The 20,667-nt window shown below is 43.5% G+C and overlaps 1 protein-coding gene across 1 annotated transcript; it reads left to right on the top strand.

The window, feature by feature from the left end:
* Nucleotides 1–269: 269 nt before the first annotated feature.
* LOC133366841 (vomeronasal type-2 receptor 26-like) lies at nucleotides 270–19,469 on the top strand. The gene is made up of 5 exons (XM_061590366.1): nucleotides 270–550; nucleotides 2,159–2,450; nucleotides 4,295–4,522; nucleotides 5,766–5,892; nucleotides 18,559–19,469. The coding sequence occupies exons 1-5, from the start codon at nucleotides 270–272 to the stop codon at nucleotides 19,467–19,469; spliced, it is 1,839 nt and encodes a 612-aa protein (XP_061446350.1).
* Nucleotides 19,470–20,667: the final 1,198 nt, after the last annotated feature.

Raw genomic sequence — 20,667 nt, forward strand, 5'->3', positions numbered from 1 at the left:
AGATGGTAGTGAAAAAGCAAGCCACAAGCAATGAAGAAACTTGTTAAAATCCCTCAATTTCTGCCATTTGAAGCTGGGATTAGGAACATGAAGCAGGCAGGGCTCTGTCACTTTCATTGCAGAGTTATGGCTTCCAGAACCTTAGTTCAAATCATGCTACTTGTAAACTGAGTGATTTTAGAGTTCAGGTTGGTGCTTTTCTCTTCACCAAGCATATCAGCAGAGTTGGCTGCTGTCCAATTTAGCTTGTTTCAGCTAGGCTGATAGCAATGATAAACCTGCTGATGAGCAGAGCAGCACATAGTACATCTAGGGAGAAGCTTAGGCATCTGATGTTGGTGCTAGTGACGCTGCTGCTTCAGTTGCCACTCGTGGCATGCAAAACCGAAGCTTCAACGTGTCCTGGAAGTGAGCCCATTCCTCTTCCTCATGAGTGGTACCAGCCTGGGCGCCTCCTCATTGGTGGGGTTTCTTCTCAGATCATGTACCTTTTCCCTCAGCTTTCCTTCCAGGATCACCCATCTCAGGAGCTGGGCTTTGATTGCCCAATGTAAGGAATTCTCTATCACTCTTTTTAAAATCTTTTCCTATGCCATTTGAGATTGAAAACTTAAGCATTTTTAATACAAGAAGTTTTGGAGATAATACCCAAATCCATATCAGTATTGTTGGCTTGTACACCACTTTCTCAGCCACTGATGTTTTGTGGGTCTCACACTTTGTACATATTTACATGCTCTTTAACTCAGTATATGATAGACCTCCTTTTATATTGCCTTGGTATATTGGAAGGTGCAGTTCTTAACACACTTATCTGGGTAAAACCTATTGAACCTATAGAGCTTTATTTCTGTGGAATTGCACTTTTAGCATTGGGTTTTTAATTACACTGAATCAGCCACATAAGACTTTTAAACACCCTAATGATTTGAACAATTTTATTTTGATTTCTAGAAATCAAGGGCAATGAAAACAACACCTGCAATATTAAAGCTGGAGGAGGTTACAAAATATGTCAACGTGGAGGAAACATACACTTTAGCAAAAAATATGATTCAATGCAAAATTAAGGAAACACACCAAAATCCATCCATTGGAAAAGAGTCCCAAGAAACTTAACACTGATGGGCTTAATGGTAAAGTGCATTCTTTGAATGCAGAAAGCTCCAAATTAGATTCACATAAGTCACAGCAAGACCCCATATCCCATCAGCTACAAAGAATGAATCAAAATGTTACCAAGAAGTGATTTTCCCAAAGTTGTTTTTGTTTTAAATATTAGTGTGAATGTCCAGCATTTGGTAGGAGTGACTTGTGAGTTCCAACTCACAGCATACACTTGAGCAAGAATAGGACTCAACACAAAATTGAGTAAACAAACAAACATTCTTTGGGATAGATACTTCTAAGAGAACCAGTATGAATGGAGAAAGGCTGTAAGACTGTGGCTGAGCATCTGCTTTGTATGCAGATGGTCATTGGTTTCAATTCCCAGCATCTCCAAGTAGGACTGGGAGAGATCCCTGCCTGAAACCCTGGAAAGCCACTGCTAGTCACTGTAGACAATATTGAGCTTGATGAAGCATTGGTCTAACTTGGTATAAGTCAGTCCCATGTCCTTGTATTGCTAGGCCATAGCGCAAAGGTAAAGTTTATGTGTTGAATGCAGAGAGTCCCAGGTTCAATTCCTGACAGTGCAAGATCCCTTGATTGGACAACACCATATGTCCAGGAGCTTAAAAAGCTTCCATGAGTCAGAGAAGACAATAAAGGGAAACTGGACCAGTAATGGCTATAGATCTTGACTGCACAAAGTTTTGCTTGATGTGGCTTATATGATTCCCTAATAGTTGTCTACAAGTTGTCATTGTGCTATTTTCAGTTGGTACTTCACAAATTAGCATGCTTTTATGTTCCCTTCTCTTCTCTTGTACATTTCTGTGGTTTATGTTCCTCATTGATCACTCATTTGGCTTATCTCTGCAATTCACATCAGTGGCAATTTGCTCTCTGTCATTCTAACCATGATGCAATTTGAATGGGTGATTTCTAAAAATAGATTTCATTGATTTAATACCCAGATTGACTGATCTTATGATCAAATGATTCCATTCATTGTAGAATTCTCAGTTGAAAGATCATTTAACTCTCTTTGCAGTGTTGTGACAAAATTCTACCAGCACATCCTGGCCTTGGCATTTGCTGTAAATGAGGTGAACAAGAATCCCAGGATCTTACCCAATGTCACAATTGGGTTCCATATCTCTGATAGCTACTATGATGCAAGGATGACCTATCGTACTACTCTGGATCTACTCTTCAAATCATACAGATTCATCCCCAGCTATGAATGCCAATACCCTAAAAATCTCATAGCTATCATTGGGGGACTGAGTTCTGATATCTCCTTCCATATGGCAAATGTCTTAAGCCTCTATAAGATTCCTCAGGTAAAAGCTGTGTGTGAATGAATGGGGATATTCACAAATTACGCCTGTCATCTACTCTTCATTCTAGGAAGATTCTGTCTATTTCTTTTGCCTCTGTTTCTCATTTTTCCAGTCCTACATTCAGTTCACTTTAATTCTACATCTTTTTTTTATTCTACATTAAAATTTGTATGCAATTTTGCAAGCCAGTTCCCCTAATATAATGTACTTCTGCATGATGCATACACAATATACACATTTTTGTGCACACTTAAGATATCGGTTCCAGAAAACTGAATTAGGTGGATTTGTGTTACATTAGTTTGAGGCAAGGAGGATTATGACTGATTGTTTAAAGGCATTTTTGATGTTTTAAACATAAAACCAAATGTATTCAGACAGACTGTAGAAACTGGGAACACAAAGTAGAGCTCTGGCACTACTCCATCATACCCTCAAATTTCATCCAGGAAGTTGTGATTTTATAAAACTTACCAAATATTCATTTCATGAAAAAGGCACTCACATACATTCAGGTATTCCTCCTAACTCATCCCTAAAATATATGCACATTTCCTTTTCAGCTTACCTACGGGTCATTTGCCCCAGAATGGAGTAGAAAGAGGCAGGTTGCCTCATTTTACCGCATGGCCCCGAATGAAAACGACCAGTATATGGGGATTATCCATTTGCTTCAGCATTTTGGATGGACGTGGGTTGGCCTCCTTGCTGTAAGTGATGACAGTGGAGACCATTTCTTGCGGGTGCTTGAGCCATTGCTTTCCCAGAACGGAATCTGTTCGGCCTTCACACAAAGGATCCCAAACCAAGGTCGTTCCCTTACCCTTGATGAACTGATTGTGATGACCTCCCAAATTTATTTACCTTTTTTGGATAGGAAAGTCAGAACATTCGTTGTCTATGGAGAAAGTATGATCATCCTGTGGCTGAGTGCCTTAGTGGCTCTAGAAGACCCTGAATATAGGGAAAACTCATATGTTGGAAAGGTATGGATTATGACAGCCCAGATTGATTTTGCTGTAACAGGTATAATAACACGTAGCAATTTCCAAATATTCCACGGCAGTATTTCCTTCACAATTCACTCAAACAAATGTCTGGGATTCCAGACATATATCCAAAACATTCAGCCCTACAAGACACAATATGATGATTTTTTCAAAGACTTCTGGGAACAAGCCTTTGACTGTTCATTGCCAAATCCAAGTGTGCCAGTGAACGTTGACAAACTGTGTACTGGAGAAGAGAGACTGGAGAATCTTCCTGAGTCTGTCTTTGAAATGGACATGACTGGCCACAGCTACAGTGTCTATAATGCAGTCTATGCAGTGGCACATGCTTTACATGCCATGGGCTCATCTAGATCCAGTAACAGAGCAACAGTGCAGGGGACAAGGCTTGAAGATCTTCACCCTTGGCAGGTAATGCCTATACTACAAAATGGCTTTGTTACTATGAATATATTTATACAAAGAAAAATGTGTATCTGTATCCTCCGTGAATAACTGCTAAAATGATGTATGTATTGTGTTATAGCCAACTAAGTCCTCCTCAGAGTAGACTCATTGAAAATAATGAACTTAATTTTGTCATGCCCATTAGTTTCAAAGGGGTCAACTCTGAGTAAGACTAATATTGGATAAAACCAGTATATATAAAGAGGGATTTTTTTTCCCTTCTGGGAGGATGAAATATTTCCTCTTAAACCTGGAGCCTAAAAAACTGTAAACTGTAATTCTTCAGTATTCTACTACTGCCAGATACCAGCAGGTTGCTCAAACTGTAAAATGGCACTAAAACAAATGAGTTCTCTCTGTGTGTGCTTTTCTCTCTCTTTCCATCAGCTCCACACAGCTCTTAAAGACATTTCATTTAACAACTCAGCTGGAGAAACTGTGTCCTTGAATGATAATGAGAGGATGGGAGGTGGATTTGACATTGTGAACATGGTCACATTCCCAAACACCTCCTTCCTTAGAGTGAAAGTTGGAAGAGTGTATCCCAAGGATCCAGATGGAAAAGAAATCATCCTCAATGCAGATTTAATTGTGTGGCATGAAAGCTTTAATCAGGTCTGAATTCTATCACATTCTTTGGTGCTACTCTGCTATCTGGATGGATGATCTCAGGTGTGGAGATTGATTGATTGGTTGATTTAATGTATAACCTGCCTTTTTCACAAAATGAGCCCACAGCGGCAAATAAATAAAACACTAACACCATCTTAAAAATAAAACTTCTTTAAAAGAAACTACAAAACAATACCCATACAGATGCTGACTGGGATAAAGGTCTCTAAAGAAAAGGCATTTGGGATGAGGAAGGTTTTTGGTTGGTCTGAAAAGACAACAGAGATGGTGCCTGCCTAATATTTAAGGAAAGGGAATTGCAAAGTGTTGATGCCACAGCACTTATGGTCCAATTCCTATGTTGTGTTGAATGGATCTCCTGATGAGATGGTATCAACAGGAAGCCCTCACCCACTTGCAGAATGTTGCGATCAACTGGGTATATAGGGGATGAGACAATCTTTCTGGTATCCTTATCCCAAGCTGTATATGGCTTTATAGACAAAAACAAGCATCTTGAAAGCCCAGTAACAAATAAATTATTTATGTCAAGGTTAGTCTATTGCAGGGATGGGGAAAATCTTTTACCCACCAGATGTTGCCGTACATCAGATCCCATCATCCCTGACCATTGATTAGCTGTGCTGGCTTGGGCTGGTGGAAGCTGGAGTCCAACAGCATCTGGAGGACCAGAGCTTTCCCATTCCTCTTCTATTTGGAATGAACTCACTACCACATTTTAAAAAACAAAGATAGAAAATCAGAGATCTAGTGCCAAGTACATCTAATGCCTAAGAACATCTGTACAAATGAAACATGGCAAAAATTTACCACGCCACCTGAAATTTGGTATATTTGTGAAAGAACTAATCCAATATTGCTGCATTATGACTGCATATGCTGTAGACCACTGTTTGACCAATCTGTTTCTAAGAGATGAATCCTCAACTGAGCTGTAATTTGTTTTCCCTCCTCTGTTACCCAGATTGTCCTTCAAATAATAATACTGAAAAAATACCACCTGCCAAATTACTTCCAGATATCCTGCATGAAGCACATTCTGTTTACTGGTATTCTTCTAAAACTGCATTATTAGGGAAACATATTTGTAGATCTTGCTTTATGACACCAATCTGAGCACATGTTTGTAAACTGGTGACTTGTTTCTTTGTAAATCAGCCATTGAACAGCAATAGCAGCAAGTCTAATTTCCCTGATCCTAAACTGACTTCATGTTTATGGTTAGGTTCGTCCCATTTCCATGTGTAATGAACACTGCAATGCTGGCTATCAAAAGAGGAAGAAAGAAGGGGAGAAATTTTGCTGCTATGACTGTGCTCCATGCCCAGAAGGGAAGATTTCCATCCTGAAGGGTAGGTGACATAATGCAACAAATATCCTGTCACAGAAAAAAGAAAACCCATTATAAAATGTTAACTTGCTATGGTGTGTATGTAACCACTTATCCAGCTAGGGATCTGTATCATCCTGATGGGAAATCTAGGGAATGAAGTCTCTTCAAGCACAATAATTTTCAATGGAGTGAATTCAAATGTTCATCTGTGACTCATCAAGTGATATGTGAAAGAGCCTTTAACTGAAAATTGGGAGACTTTACCAGGCTGAGGACCACATTACCCCAGTGGAAACTGCTGGAGTTATATTCCAGTAGTAAGTGGGATTAGACACCAAGTTTGTTGGGGTCAGACCCACACACAAACATATGCACATACCTATTTTTCAGAAGTTTATATTTAATTAATAACTCCATTCAAGAATCAACTTCCATTTTCTCCATTTCCTTCCCCCCCGAACTTAGTTTTAAAACAACTTTCCAACACACTTTATTGTACTGATTATGTACACTGCAAAAATAACACAGTCACCACCATAGAAGAGTGTAAATAATTTCAATGCCCCGCTGGACTTCCACCTATTCACTTCCTGAAATTTGCACACCTGAAATCGCAAAACATAGTGATTTTTTACATATTTGCAAGAACAAGATGTCTACCTCTCTGCTGAGACATTTTTCTCTCTGTTTTGATCTTGCAGCAGATCTTGAATAGGAAGGTGGTGCAACTGCACATTTTGTGCAACACCAAAGCTTTCTTCCCTTACAGCAACTCAATGCCCCTCTTTTAACTGATGAAAAATATGGAAAATTTGGATACCCAGAAAGGGTGGCAACTTTCTCAGTCTATTTATCCAAATCATGTTTTTTCCTCCTTACATTATTCATTTCCAGGTTCTAGAAACTAGAATCTCTCCAACCGAGGCTAGTGCCAGACATGCTTGGGCCCAAGGCCCCGGGACACACATGTATGCACACATGCTCCACCTACCTACCTTTCCTTTGGTGAATGCTGCCCGCACTGTGCATGCATGCCTACCACAAACCAAGATGGTGGCTGAGGCTTCCCTAAGGGGCTGATGCCTCCACCGCCATCTTGGTTGATGGCATACATATGTGCTATGCATGTGTATCCCTGCCGTCAACCAAGATGGTGGCAGGGGCATCAGTCCCTTAGGGAAACCTGGGCCACCATCTTGGTTAATGGCAGGCTTGCGCCCACAGCACAACCAGCATTTATGTCAAGGGAGAGGTATGTGGGGCATGCAGGTGGGTGTCGCCAGCCTGCACGGCAGTAGGAGGGTGCCTGGCAGCTCCCTCTAATGATCTGTGGCAGGGTCAGGAGCCGATGCTGCTGCAGACTGCGGAAGGGAGCGAAAACCAAGTGGGAACCAGAAAAAGATGGCCAGGTCGGTTGCAGCTCACTGTTGTTGTGCTCCGGTACTTATCTCTTAAAACTCCTTTAGCAGCTGCTTTTTCTTCTATTTTAACTCCAATTTTAAATTTAACCTCTTCACTTTCATCTGTGAAGCAGCCAGAGTGCGGGAGAGATTTGTTTTTGCCTCGGCTTTTGAATGTTTGTTCTTGCTTCCTGCTCGACGTGAAGATCAGTCCTCGCACTCTACTCCGGCTGGGGAGAGGTTTGACTTTCTCTGCATTCCCCCCTCAAGACTCTTTAGCAGAGGAGGCTCTCGCCAAAGCCCTTATTGGAAAAGGACTGTTGCAGTTTATGGCAAGAGAAGTTGTGTAAATTATCCCCTTTACTGCCAGCTCAGAACTCCCCTGTCTTTAATCTGAATATCAGGACCCGTAATTTACCTCGGCTTTCCTGGCAAGATTTCAGAGGTCTATCTTAATTACATCCCCATTAAGGGGTGGCAGAATATCATGCTCACCAGAAAAAAGTGCAGAGACCTGGGGATTACTCCCAACCTGCAGAGCAGTCCCCCTGAAACACAAAGGAGGCAATTTAAAATCACTCAGTTCTTCAAGCTAGAGGGGGAGAAGGAGAACCACACCAAGCTGTGTGAGTTAAAGCAGGATACAATATCATCTATGCAACCTATGCAAACTAGGCTGGACTGGTCAGTAGATCTTAAAGGGACAATACAAGAGCCTAGCTTTACTAGGCCATCGATAGACCTAGCCTCAGAGTTGGCCATAGCAGAACACATGCCAACCACAAAGGACCTACAACAGATGGTTGTGGCTGAACCACAAGACAAACCTGAGGTTGAGCTGATTGACCACTATATGCAGAGACAAATCCTTGAGTTCAGTGATAATGTCCCAAACCTGAGACACAAATCCACCTCCACTCAAACAGAAGCAACAACACAAGGTGATCCCCTAACTAAGTGATGGCTCTCCATGATTTGTCAGGAATTGGGTCTCATTAAAAACTTCATCTCAGAAAGTAACAATTTGTTAACAACAATGGCCAAGAACTATAGAGTTTCAGGGAGGGGACCCTGGACAAAAGAAACCGAAAGCTGCTGCACTCCGGTTGGGATAACAACCAAGAAAACAGCAGAAACCCATACTAAGGATGCTAATAAAGAGGGCTTAAAAGGGGAGCGGATAAAACTAAAGAAAAGTAAGAATATGAAAAACATTAAAAAGCGGGAGAAAAAAGCCAGTTGTTGTTGGAATAAACAAGAGACTGGTTAAACTGCTAGACAGCAAGATAAACCCAGATCCTAATAAGAGCGCCCAGACAGATCCTAAGGGAGAAAAGGAAAAGGAAATAGGATCAAATAACACTGCCAGTCGGCAACCGATAGAGGAGGAAGAAGTTGGGGGTGAACATCAATCAGAAAATAAAGTAATCAAGGCAACTAAGCTGGAAGAGAAGCAGGATCCATGGACAAAAGTACTCAGCGCTAATGCGGGAAAGTATAATGCTGATCCCTGCATCCCTACGTTGGGCCCCACACACTATTGCACGGAGCCACAGCCAGATAACCAAATGAGAAACAGCTGGAACTTAGTGATGATACCACAAAAACTGGCACTCGTTAATTACCCTAAACCAAAGGGCTTACTGCCACAGCCGGAGCGCACACTACACCTTCTACAAATTTTAAACAGAGTGACGTCAGGAACACTGAGCCCAAAGGATATGAATGAATGAATGTTTATTTCGGTCCATGGCCAGCAAGCCCAAAGGATATAACTCTTGTTGAATATCTACACTTTAATGGAATTAGGGCTCAGGCTATAGTCACGTTTAAAGATCGGGCTACAGCCGATTACATCAATAGAGCCAGGGAGGCTTTCTCCAAATGTAATATAGAGATCATAAGGTTTTTTGAAAATCAGGGCCCCCCCAGCTCCCTTATGTGGTGTCCCAGCTGATTATCATATTGTCGACATGCGCTGTTCTGAACACCTTATTGATTTAAACCAGACTCCAGACTCTGCTTCACCTTACACTCAACCAAGCTCCCAGGGATTACTTTTGAGAGACTTGCCCCTCACCTGCAGCCTACAACAAGCCTCCATTCAAAGTGCTGAAACCTTTGATGCAGAGGAGAAAGCCTTACTAAACTCATTCTGGATGTTGCCTACTGTTGATCAGGCAGAGATTTTAAATAGATTTGATTTATTAAGAAGCAGACTAAAGGAAAAACAGTTTTGTCCGTTAGACAAAACAACAGATCTAAAGGAGAGGAAAGAGAAGTGCAGCCACCCGACTGCAGACAATATAAGAGCTGGCAAACATGACGTACCCCAACTAAGAGAAGAACCTGCAGCTGGGGTATCTGCTAGCAAAGAGAAAGATGAGATAGGAGAAGATATTTTAGTAGAAATAAACCCCACGGTAACAGACACAGGCTCAAACCCAGTCAAACGAGATCACAGTGCACCAGCTAAGTGCTTAACAGGGAACCAACTTAGTGACATAAATTGGCTGGCAATGAGATATCTGGAAGAGGACGAGTTGAGAAGCAACATGGAGCCGGAAAAGGTAGGGCTCCCTCAAATAGACATCATTCATCCAGTTCGATCTAATGTTAGCAAATTGAGCCCACTTAAAGATGAACTTTTATATCTTGGTTCAGGAGATGAATTACCTTCTGCTCAGTTGGAAAGCATAATTAATATGGACTAACACAATGGCCCACACAGAATACGGACAGAGCTTACCTTAGAACGTCCTGACCAACCTTTAGCGTTTCAAAGGAATCTCTCAATCCTCACCTGGAATATTGCAGGATGGAAATCAAAGACCAGAGATAACTCCTTCATCAACTACCTACTTAATTTTGATATTCTGATGCTACAAGAGACCTGGGCCTTAGATGACATAGAATTAAATGGCTATATCATTCACCAGCTACATGCTTCCCCCAGCGATAAGAAGGGCAGGCCTAGGGGTGGCTTAGCAATACTGATCTCTACTAGACTTTCTGTTTCAATCATTAACCTTCCCTCCCTGGATCAACTTGCAATAGTAGTGGTGGTTAAACTAAAACATGCCAATATGATACTCATAAATGTATATTTCCTCCCTCAAGGTCCCCGGCCTCAAATAAGACTGAGATGGCAAGGCCTAGAAACCTACATTGGAGATTTATTACAAACCACCTCTGACATGCAAGTGCTTATTGGGGGAGACTTCAACGCCAGACTGGGGTCAAACAATAACGACCTTTATGCACACCATCATGTATGCCCTCCAAATAGGCCTTCCTCTTCCATGATAAGACAATACTTGCAATTATGCAGGACTTCAGCTGGCCCAGATGACACAACGAATGGAGCTGTGTATTCTAAACGGCAGTGTAACAGGTGACACCCCAGGAGAATTTACATTTTGGTCAGGTGACAGGATGAGTGTCATCGATTATGTAATTTCCTCCCGTAACTTGCTAAATTTTGTGGTCCAACTGGAAATAGACAGCCACCCAGATAGTGATCACTTCCCATTGGCCCTGGCTTTAAAGCCTTTAGACTGGCACATGTTCGCAGTAGCCGCCTTCCAGACTAACATTGAGGCTAACGTTAGAACCACTAGGATCAGATGGTCCCTGAGGATCGAAAGGGCCTTTACACAGCTTCTATGCACTGACCAACTCCACATGATCCACTCTTCGATTATTGCAACAGGCCCAAATCAGGGGATCTTAGATCACTATGATATACTGGTTAAAGAGCTGAAGGACCACCTAACAGCAAACTGCACAGGGAAACCACGAACCAACCAACTCAGATCTAAGAGCTGGTTCGATCATGAGTGTATTGCTGCAAAAAATGCTCTCATTGTGAAATTCAGGTTGTATAAGAAAAATCCCTCAATGGTACCACTGAGCGACTTAATATACTGTAAAAAAAAATATAACACCTTGCTTAAGGCAAAAAAGGTGAGCGCACAACGAGCAGCATGTGAACAGCTCATCTGTGCAGTCAAGTCCAACGATACAGCTTCCTTTTGGCGTTTAACTGCAACTTCATCTAATTCTGGCCCATTGCGTTTTGACTGCCACATCCCTGCTGAGGCTTGGGAAGCCCACTTTCATGGATTGTATACAGAGGAGGAGCCGTCAACCTTACCACTGGAATGCACTCTTGGATCTCTACCCGAATGGCCCCCTGTCTCAATTTCTGAGATAACTGACCTGGTAAACCAACTAAAACCAGGCAAGGCACCAGGCTGTGCTTATATCCCCCCCCCCAGAGCTCATTAAAAGAAATATCGAATGGTGGGCCCCAATACTAGCCAACCTCTTTACCTATATAGACAAAAATGCTCACATTCCCCCTGACTTGGGCCTGGCTGTTATCATTCCCATTTTTAAAAAGGGAAGGAAACATAACCCAGCAAACTATCATCCGATTAGTTTACTGTCCATAATCAGCAAGCTATATGCTAGACATCTTTATTGGAAACTCCTAGCTTGGATGGACCATGAAAATATTCTAGCTGACCAACAGGCTGGATTTAGAGTAGGCCGATCCACAATGGACCAGGCACTAATTCTGCAGCACTTAGTGGAGAAATATAACAGCAAACCCAAAACATATCTGTTTGCTGCCTTCGTTGACCTCAAATCTGCCTTTGATTCTATCTCCCGAAACAAACTCTGGCAAAAACTTCAGGCCTTCACCGTTGACAGTCGCTTGCTACTCCTCATGTATAAACTACATGAAAGCATCTCCTTAAGAATCAGGTGCAATCCAGAAGGCTTCCTTTCAAGCCCTGTTCCAACCTCCAAAGGAGTAAAGCAAAGATGCATACTAGCCCCACTGCTGTTCAATTTTTATATAAATTCACTGCCTACAGCCCTCAACTCCCTAAATATACATCCTCCAAAGCTAGCCCACAGGCACCTATCAGTGCTACTATATGCTGATGATGCAGTATTTTTGTCCCAGTCACCTATAGGACTGAAGAGAGCCTTGCAAGTCCTTGCACAATACTGCCATGATGAACAGTTACAAATAAACTACCAAAAAACAAAAGTCATGGCCTTTGCTAAAAGACCGAGGATGTACAAACGGTCTATAATGATCACAAGATTGAACAGGTAAAGACTTTCAAGTATCTGGGTGTTGTTTTTCAGGCAAATGGCAGCTGGAAGGCCCAAGCACAGTACGTTGCCCAGTCAATCCAAAGGAGTGCTTCTGCCATATTAAACTTTATCCACACCAGAGGCGGCCATTACGTACCAGCGGCAATAAAGCTGTGCAAGACTAAGTCTTTAACACAGCTTGTATATGGAGCTCAACTTAACCCTTATCCCAGTTTTACACCTCTGGAAGTGGTACAATTTTAAATTTTTGACGGCTGTCTTCCAAGTACCCCATTGTGTCCCAAATGTTGTCTTACGATTAGAGGCTAGCCTGCAAAAGGTCGAAATCAGGGTTTGGCTCGCTATTTTCAAACTCTGGCTGAAACTAATCTTTTTTCCAACTGGTTTGGCCCCACTAACACTACAGGACAAGTTCCAGTCATTATGGAAACAAACCTTGCCTCAAAAGTTCCAGCTATATGGTCTTTCCCTGGGCTACCTCATTTCGCAAGGATATGATATGGCTTGGTCAACATTTAGGCAACACATTGCTGATATCGAGCACCAACAAGACTTGGGCTTGTCCTCTAAGTATGCCTCAATGGATAGAGCGCTGCATTTCAATAAACCCGCAAATTATCTTTCTACACTCTAAGTGCAAAAACATCACAGAGCGTTCACACTAGCATGTTTCAATGTCCTCCCTTCTGCTGTCCTGGAGGGCAGATATATAAAAAAAACCTTACTATGACCGTAAGTGCCCTTGTGATGCTGGAGAGGTGGAAACAGTGACCCACATCCTCCTGCACTGCCCATTTTATTCTGATCTATGTAGATCATTAATTGTATCTCTCCTATCAAATACCCCAGGACGATCAGACACATTTTATATCCTCCTACTTCTCTCTGATCAAAATACTTTTATTACTTCCAGTGTTGCCAAATTTTGCACTGCAGAGATCAAAATTCGCCATGAACTGACTCCAGCCACCTTGTAATTTCTGGTTGTTCTGTTCTGTTTTGTTTTATATTGGATTTTATAACTATGCCTTTTATAACTATGCCTTTGATAATTCTATTTTATAGTACTGTGTTTTAACAATTTTATCTGACTATCTCATGCTGGTCACTGACCGTAACAATAAAGAATTGAATTGCAGAAGGGAGCACTAACCACCCACCCTAAAGAGGGGCCCTTCAGGGGCCCTCGGCCACAGCCTGACCTGGCCACCCTCTGGTGCTGTCCCTGTCCCCAACACATACAAGGCAGGGTTGATTCTGATGACTATATCCAACACAATTGGGTAATGCAGACAGACCTTCCTTGGCCTTATCACAGAAGCCTGGCTCCTCACCTCCATATGGAGCCTGACCAGCCCTGGATCTCAGTCTGGAGCCTCCTGGTCCTCCTCTGGTGAGGACTCCCCTGGCTGAGATCTGACAATCACACATTGATTGAATTTTAACTGCCAGCACTGGTTAAGGAGATGGTTGTGTATAGCCTCTATACACTGATTTTACTGTGCTGCTGCACGTTCCTGAAAATATGGCTTCGAGAGGTGAATGAAAAATCTATGCATGCGGAGTTCTGTTATTGCCCTCAGTCTACACATCAATGTAGTGATTGATTTGCTCAAGAACTGAGAAAATGCTGAAGACATTTCATACTACTACAGCTCGTACTAATGTTAAGAATAATATTACTGCTGTTGCTAATAATAACAGTAAATAGCAGCTGAAATATAGAACACTACAATGCTTTTCCACACTACCTCTTCCACCAAAAGAAGCAGAATTTAGAAGTCAGCATGACCAATGGCATTGTGGTCAATGGCTGAAACAAGACACAGGCACCAAGAGCTGGATTGAACTAAGCGACACTTTATTAGACATTCAACTAAACCTGTAGGGGGTGGAGAGCCTGGCTGGGAGTCCAGAGTCTGTAAGTTCAAATCCCCGTTCGTGTCTCCTGGGTGTCAAGAGCCAGCTAAAGATCACCCTGTCATGACCCTGGACCACCAAGGTACTGGGTTCATGCATCAGACTCAGACCCCCACCCTTAGGGAAATGAGACTGGAACCAAAAAGCTATTACTTCACCCTTGCCAAGGCTGTGTATGTTCACAACAACCCTGCAAGGTAGAAGGTAGGCTGCCACCACCCCTGTATACTGGTCCACTCAGAGCCAGGGGATCTCTGAGTCCAGAAGATATATAAAACCAAGGTCCTGAAAGGCAAGAGTCACAGTTACACTCCTTGCCAGGCACCTCTGGCTTAACACTTAAAATCCAAGCCTTTAACTTCTTAACCCTCTTTGGTAGTTAGTGACTGAGATTGGTCAAGGTACTGAATCCAGAACCACCCTTTCTCTCAATGAACACACCAGGTTAAATAGAAGTAGCTTTATTAAGATATATAAGTGCACATAAAATATAGCAGCAAGTAATCCTTTAAGACCATACACCCAAACAGGGGTTTAGGTTCTTACAAGAGAATTCATACACACAACAAGAAAATAACAAACTAAACTCACCTAACTACTTACACACAAGGTAGTTGGTTGCAGTGGCATCTCCCCCCAGAGAGATGGATGTTCAACATAAAACAATGGAACCAGACATAGGTTGCCTTCCAATAAGCAACCCCTGGAACCATAAGGCAGAAAGGTTTGGAACTCTGGTGCCAGTCAGCATAGGCAGAGAACAGAGAACAAAGGCTATGGGTCTCTAGCCCTATACTTAAAGGAAAAAGATCCTAACGGTCCAAGTTTAATTGACCAATCAGGAATTGGCTGATGTAACATTCTTCTCGATGTTTCTCACATTTTCGCGCCTTCAGGCCCCCCTCCCAACTGTGTTTTCCAACTGTACAGGCCAAGGATGACCTTGGGTACCAGGCACTTGCTAATCAGCAAAGATAAACAGGTGCAGCTTGTTAAGACTTCTCTAACCATCTTCAGCTGGGAAGTGAAACTCAGAATTGCAAATTGGCAAAGGCTTGTCTTTTCTAACTGTAACCATCTCCCAGAGTCCCTTGCTGGAGCCAAAGTATTGCTATTAAATTTTTAATAACTCATGAACATTACAGGTTCATGACACACCCCACAGTGAGTGGCTCAGGGGTTACGTGCCCTGCCACCTGTGCAGCCATGGGCAAGCTGCATAGTCCCAAGGAGCACAGTTGCCCCCACCTGGCAGTTGCGGACAAGGAAGGGGCTGGCTTGTGCAGCTGTGGCAAGCTGAGCAGGCCCTAGCCCACTGGGGATCACTAGCCTCAGAGGGAGGCAATGGTAAACCCCCTCTGAATACTGCTTACCATGAAACCCTATTCATAGGGTCACCATGACTTGGGATTGACTTGAAGGCAGTCAATTTCCATTTTGTAGAGGGAAACAATAAGTATGGGAGTGTTGCGCTGCAGCCAACTCAGAAGGGGCAGGAAGGGGGGAGGCATGAGTTTCAGGCGCCTCCGCAGCCAGAAGAAGCAGAGTTGGGGATTGTTGTGTCTGAGCAGGATCGTGCGGGAGGGGGGCAGCCTGCTCTCCAGCCAGTTCCCACGAGTAACGCCCTTTCCGAGGAGCCGAGCGCACCACCCCCAGTTGATGCAGAGGACTTGAGGGGGGAAGCTTCAGAGTCAGTGCCAGCTCCTCCCTTGCCAAGCAGTTCCCAGGAGGATTCCAGTGTGGCACCGCCCCCTGACCTCAAGCCCATTGCTCGGGAGCAGGTGTCTTCAGATGAGCCGTTGGATGTGCGCCCCCTGTCTCCTCGTTCCCATCGCTGCAAGAAACGGACAGGGCAAAGACAGGAATTACGAAGGAGTCAGAGATTACGTTCGAAAACATTTCCTATATAAGCCTGCCGCTTCCAGTGGGGGGTCGTTGAGTCAACTTCCTTCACACGCTGCAGAGCATGTCTAGAGTATAGTTAGGGACTCTATTTATTTATTTTTATTTATTTCATTCCATTTCTATACCGCCCTTAGCCAATGGCTCTCTGGGCGGTTCACAGCAAGGAATAAAATACAATACAGTAAAATAAAAATCAGATAAAATCACTAAAAACATACAACATTGAGCATTTAACAACTTAATATAGAATAACTTAACAATAAACAGTAAACATTAAAATGCCTGGGAGAATAAAAAGGTTTTCACCTGGCGCCGAAAAGAGAAGAGTAGGTGCCAGGCACACCTCATCGGGGAGACTGTTCCATAATTCGGGGGCCACCACTGAAAAGGCCCTGGATCTAGTAACGGCCCTCCGAGCTTCCCTATGGGACGGAACTCGGAGGAGGGCCTTAGATGTTGAACGTAGTGAGCGGGTAGGTTCATAGTGGGAGAGGCGTTCCGCAAGGTATTTTGGTCCCGCACCGTGTAAGGCTTTATAAGTCAGAACTAGCACTTTGAATCTAGCCCGGAAACAAATAGGTAGCCAGTGCAAATGCACCAGAACAGGTGTTATGTCTGCGGACCATCTGGTCCTCGTCAGCAGTCTGGCTGCTGCGTTTTGCACTAGCTGTAGTTTCTGAATTGTCTTCAAAGGCAGCCCCACGTAGAGTGCATTGCAGTAGTCCAATCTCGAGGTTACCAGAGCATGGACGACTGAGGCGAGGTCATCACTATCCAGATAGGGGCGTAGCTGGGCTACCAACCGAAGATGGTAGAACGCATTCCGTGCCACCGAAGCCACCTGAGCCTCAAGCGACAGGAATGGATCGAAAAGGACCCCCAAGCTACGAACCTGTTCCTTCAGGGGGAGTGTAACCCCATCCAGAACAGGTTGAACATCCACCACCTGGGTCGAGAAGGTGCCCACCAACAGCGTCTCAGTCTTGTCAGGATTGAGCTTCAGTTTGTTAGCTCTCATCCAATCCATTATTGCGGCCAGGCAACGGTTCAGCACATTAACAGCCTCACCTGACGAAGATGAAAAGGAGAAATAGAGTTGTGTGTCATCACCATACTGATGACAACGCACTCCAAAACTCCTAATGACCGCTCCCAGTGGCTTCATATAGATGTTAAAGAGCATAGGGGACAGGACCGATCCCTGTGGGACTCCACAATGGAGAGTCCAGGGCATCGAGTAGTGTTCCCCAAGCCCTACCTTCTGGAGACTATCCAGCAAGTAGGAGCAGAGCCACCGCCAAGCGGTACCCCCAACTCCCAATTCCATGAGTCTCTCCAGAAGGATACCATGGTCGATGGTATCAAAAGCAGCTGAGAGGTTAGTTAGCGTAGGGTTTCCTATGAAGCGCAATGCCTTTGATGTATCCATTACTCTAATAAAACGAGATTTACTTGCACACACACTCCAGCCTCATTCTTTCGGCTCTGGATGGGACAGGGAGCTGGCTATGAGCTATCACACAATGCCTACTGTTATTGGGCATTATGTGATCAACCCCAGCCAGGGTAAGGACAACGCATTCTGCCTACCCCCTACCCAGGCCATACCCTGAAATTAGTAGAGAGGCCTTCCTATATCACCACTACCTGCAGCCCCACAATTCCAGGCAGATGAGGTAAGTTGTATCCTGCCCCAGGGTTCTATAGCCCTGAGTTGCAGGCTTCAAGAGCCACCGATCACCCCTAAATATGCTTAAGGTAAGGGTCACCTAGCTGCCCTTTCCTATTTCCCTTCCCGCACCTTCCTGGCAAAGTGACCAAATTAACCCATAGCTCTGATGCCAGAATACCCAAATTAACTCAATAAACAAATGTGAGAATAACCAAATTAACCTACTATTTCAAAACACCTGGTCTAACCACTCCACCTCCACAACCAAAATGTAAAGTACAGGAAAAACACCCATAAAGGGAAGCAGTTGGCAGGTAGGCCAAAAACTGCTTCTTGCCTCCAAGGTCACAAAGTTGATCACAATATGGAAAATGTAAGGGATACGATTTGCAGGCCAAAGATGGAGGGAGAAGGTGGTGCAAGGTTAAATAAGCTCAGCTACCCAGACCGCATGCAGAAAGTGCCATGTGACCATGCTCACCCTTCACTAAGGCGACAGCCATGGCTTCAACAAATCCCTGCAAACATGCCCCATGCCCCAATACTGCGGTCGGGACAGCAGAGCAAAAATGATTGAGAATGAATAACACTTGTATTTGAACTAAAATGGGATGTCTCCCTCTTTGCCTCACTCTTTCATATTTTCATCTAGACATGGACGACTGCTTCAGGTGCCCAGATGATCAATACCCCAGCAAGTACCGAAATGCGTGCATCCCCAGAAATATAACCTTCTTGTCTTATGAAGAACCTTTAGGGATCAGTTTAGCTTCAGTTGCTCTTTCCTTTTCCATCATTACAGCCTTGGTGTTAGGAACCTTTATTAAGCATAGAAATACTCCCATAGTCAAAGCCAACAACCGGGCCCTCACCTATACCCTCCTCATCTCCCTACTGCTCTGCTTCCTCTCTTCTTTGCTATTTCTTGGACAACCTGGGAAAGTGACCTGCCTTCTCCGACAACCCACTTTTGGCATCATCTTCTCAGTAGCTGTTTCTTGTGTGTTGGCCAAAACCATTACTGTGGTTGTAGCTTTCATGGCCACCAAACCAGGGTCCCGAATGAGGAAGTGGGTGGGGAAAAGACTGGCCAAATCCATTGTGTTTAGCTGCTCCTTTATTCAAGTGGGCATTTGCATTGTGTGGCTAGGAACCTCTCCACCTTTCCCGGGTTTTGACAAGACATCACTAACTAAAGAAATTGTGGTCGAATGCAATGAAGGGTCTGTCACCATGTTTTATCTTGTCCTGGGCTACATGGGACTTCTGGCCATCATCAGCTTCACTGTGGCTTTCCTGGCCAGGAAGTTGCCTGATACCTTTAATGAAGCCAAGTTCATCACCTTCAGTATGCTGATGTTTTGCAGTGTTTGGTTGTCTTTTGTTCCATCGTACCTGAGCACCAAAGGGAAATATATGGTGGCTGTGGAGATCTTCTCCATCTTGGCCTCCACTGCTGGGCTGCTAGGTTGTATATTTTTCCCCAAGTTCTGCATTATTATACTGATGCCTCAGTTGAACAACAGGGAGCAGCTAATAAGAAAAAAGAATTCAAGACTCTAAAATACTGTTGTACAGTCAGGTGTGTGAGGTGGAGCTAACCGCTGTGTTGCCCTCCCAGCTGTGGCAGTGCTGCCACTTGCTGGGACTGGGATTTGGTGGGACAGAGTGTCAGGGAGGTGGAGGAGGCACAGGATGCTACACCTGCCACCACTATCAACCTGTTGCTTCCCCACCCACACTTCCATCCTGGTCACAAAAAGTGGCAGCAGCACCATAACCAGATGGCTCATGAAATGTTTGACACTCCACCTCATGTGCCATGGCTATTATTTGTGTTTCACTCTTGTGGAATGGAGACAAAGGGACTAATCTAGGAGTCATCTTGGGCTATTATACCAAACCAATACCTTCTATTCACATGTCTCAAGTACTCACAGCACATACTGTATTCATAATGTACACAAAAAATGGAGAATAAATGCTATAATTTTATAATGGGGGTTGTTCTAGTTCTAACACTTAGAATTCTATAATTTAGGGTGGTGATCAACGCTAGTCCTACTCAGTGTAGACTCATTGACATTGATAGACATGAGTAACTTATGTTCATGAATTTCAATGGGTCTGTTGTGAGTTGGACTTAGTTGAGTACAACTCTTATTCTTCACTCTTTCATGGTAACCATATTCATTCATGTGTTAGTGATCTTCTGATTAGACTATTGTTGTACACATCATGTGGGGCTGCACTTTGAAAGCACCCTGGAACTTCAATCACTCCAAAATGCTGCCAATAGCCTGTTGTTTGGGTCTCCTTATTTGGAGCATGTTATTTGGATGTTTTTTTCTTTGTTCATTGATGGCAAATGGAGAAGTTGTGATTTGGCAGTTAAAGAAATTACTGGGTTAAGATCCAAGAAGAACAGAATTCTTAAGTTGAGAACAAAAGAGCATCTATGCAAAAAAGGAGAGAGAAAAACAACCCAGGAATTTGTATAACTAATAGTGCACTCATCAATAAATTTAGATTGATATTTATTTTCCACTTGTTCACAAATAAAATTGATCAAATTATTGATCCTGGCCTGGGATTCCGATTTTTAAGCACCCACTTCAAAGCTAACAAAATATTCCCTGGGGAAAGGCCATAGCTCTGTGGTGAAGAATCTACCTTGCATGCACAAAATTTCTGGTTGATCCCTCAGCATCTCCAGGCAGGGCTGGATATGTCCACTACCTGTAGCCTTGAAGTGCCACTG

Source organism: Rhineura floridana, chromosome 11 (genome assembly GCF_030035675.1).
Source record: "Rhineura floridana isolate rRhiFlo1 chromosome 11, rRhiFlo1.hap2, whole genome shotgun sequence".
NCBI classification, from domain to species: Eukaryota; Metazoa; Chordata; class Lepidosauria; order Squamata; family Rhineuridae; genus Rhineura; species Rhineura floridana.

What these genes read in the sequence shown, in the direction of transcription:
- LOC133366841 (XM_061590366.1), top strand. Translation starts at nt 270, where the DNA reads ATGATAAACCTGCTGATGAGCAGAGCAGCACATAGTACATCTAGGGAG. An exon ending in CTGGGCTTTGATTGCCCAAT is followed by an intron (nt 551 to 2,158) that starts GTAAGGAATTCT and finishes CTCTCTTTGCAG; the next exon opens with TGTTGTGACAAAATTCTACC. An exon ending in GGCATGAAAGCTTTAATCAG is followed by an intron (nt 4,523 to 5,765) that starts GTCTGAATTCTA and finishes GTTTATGGTTAG; the next exon opens with GTTCGTCCCATTTCCATGTG.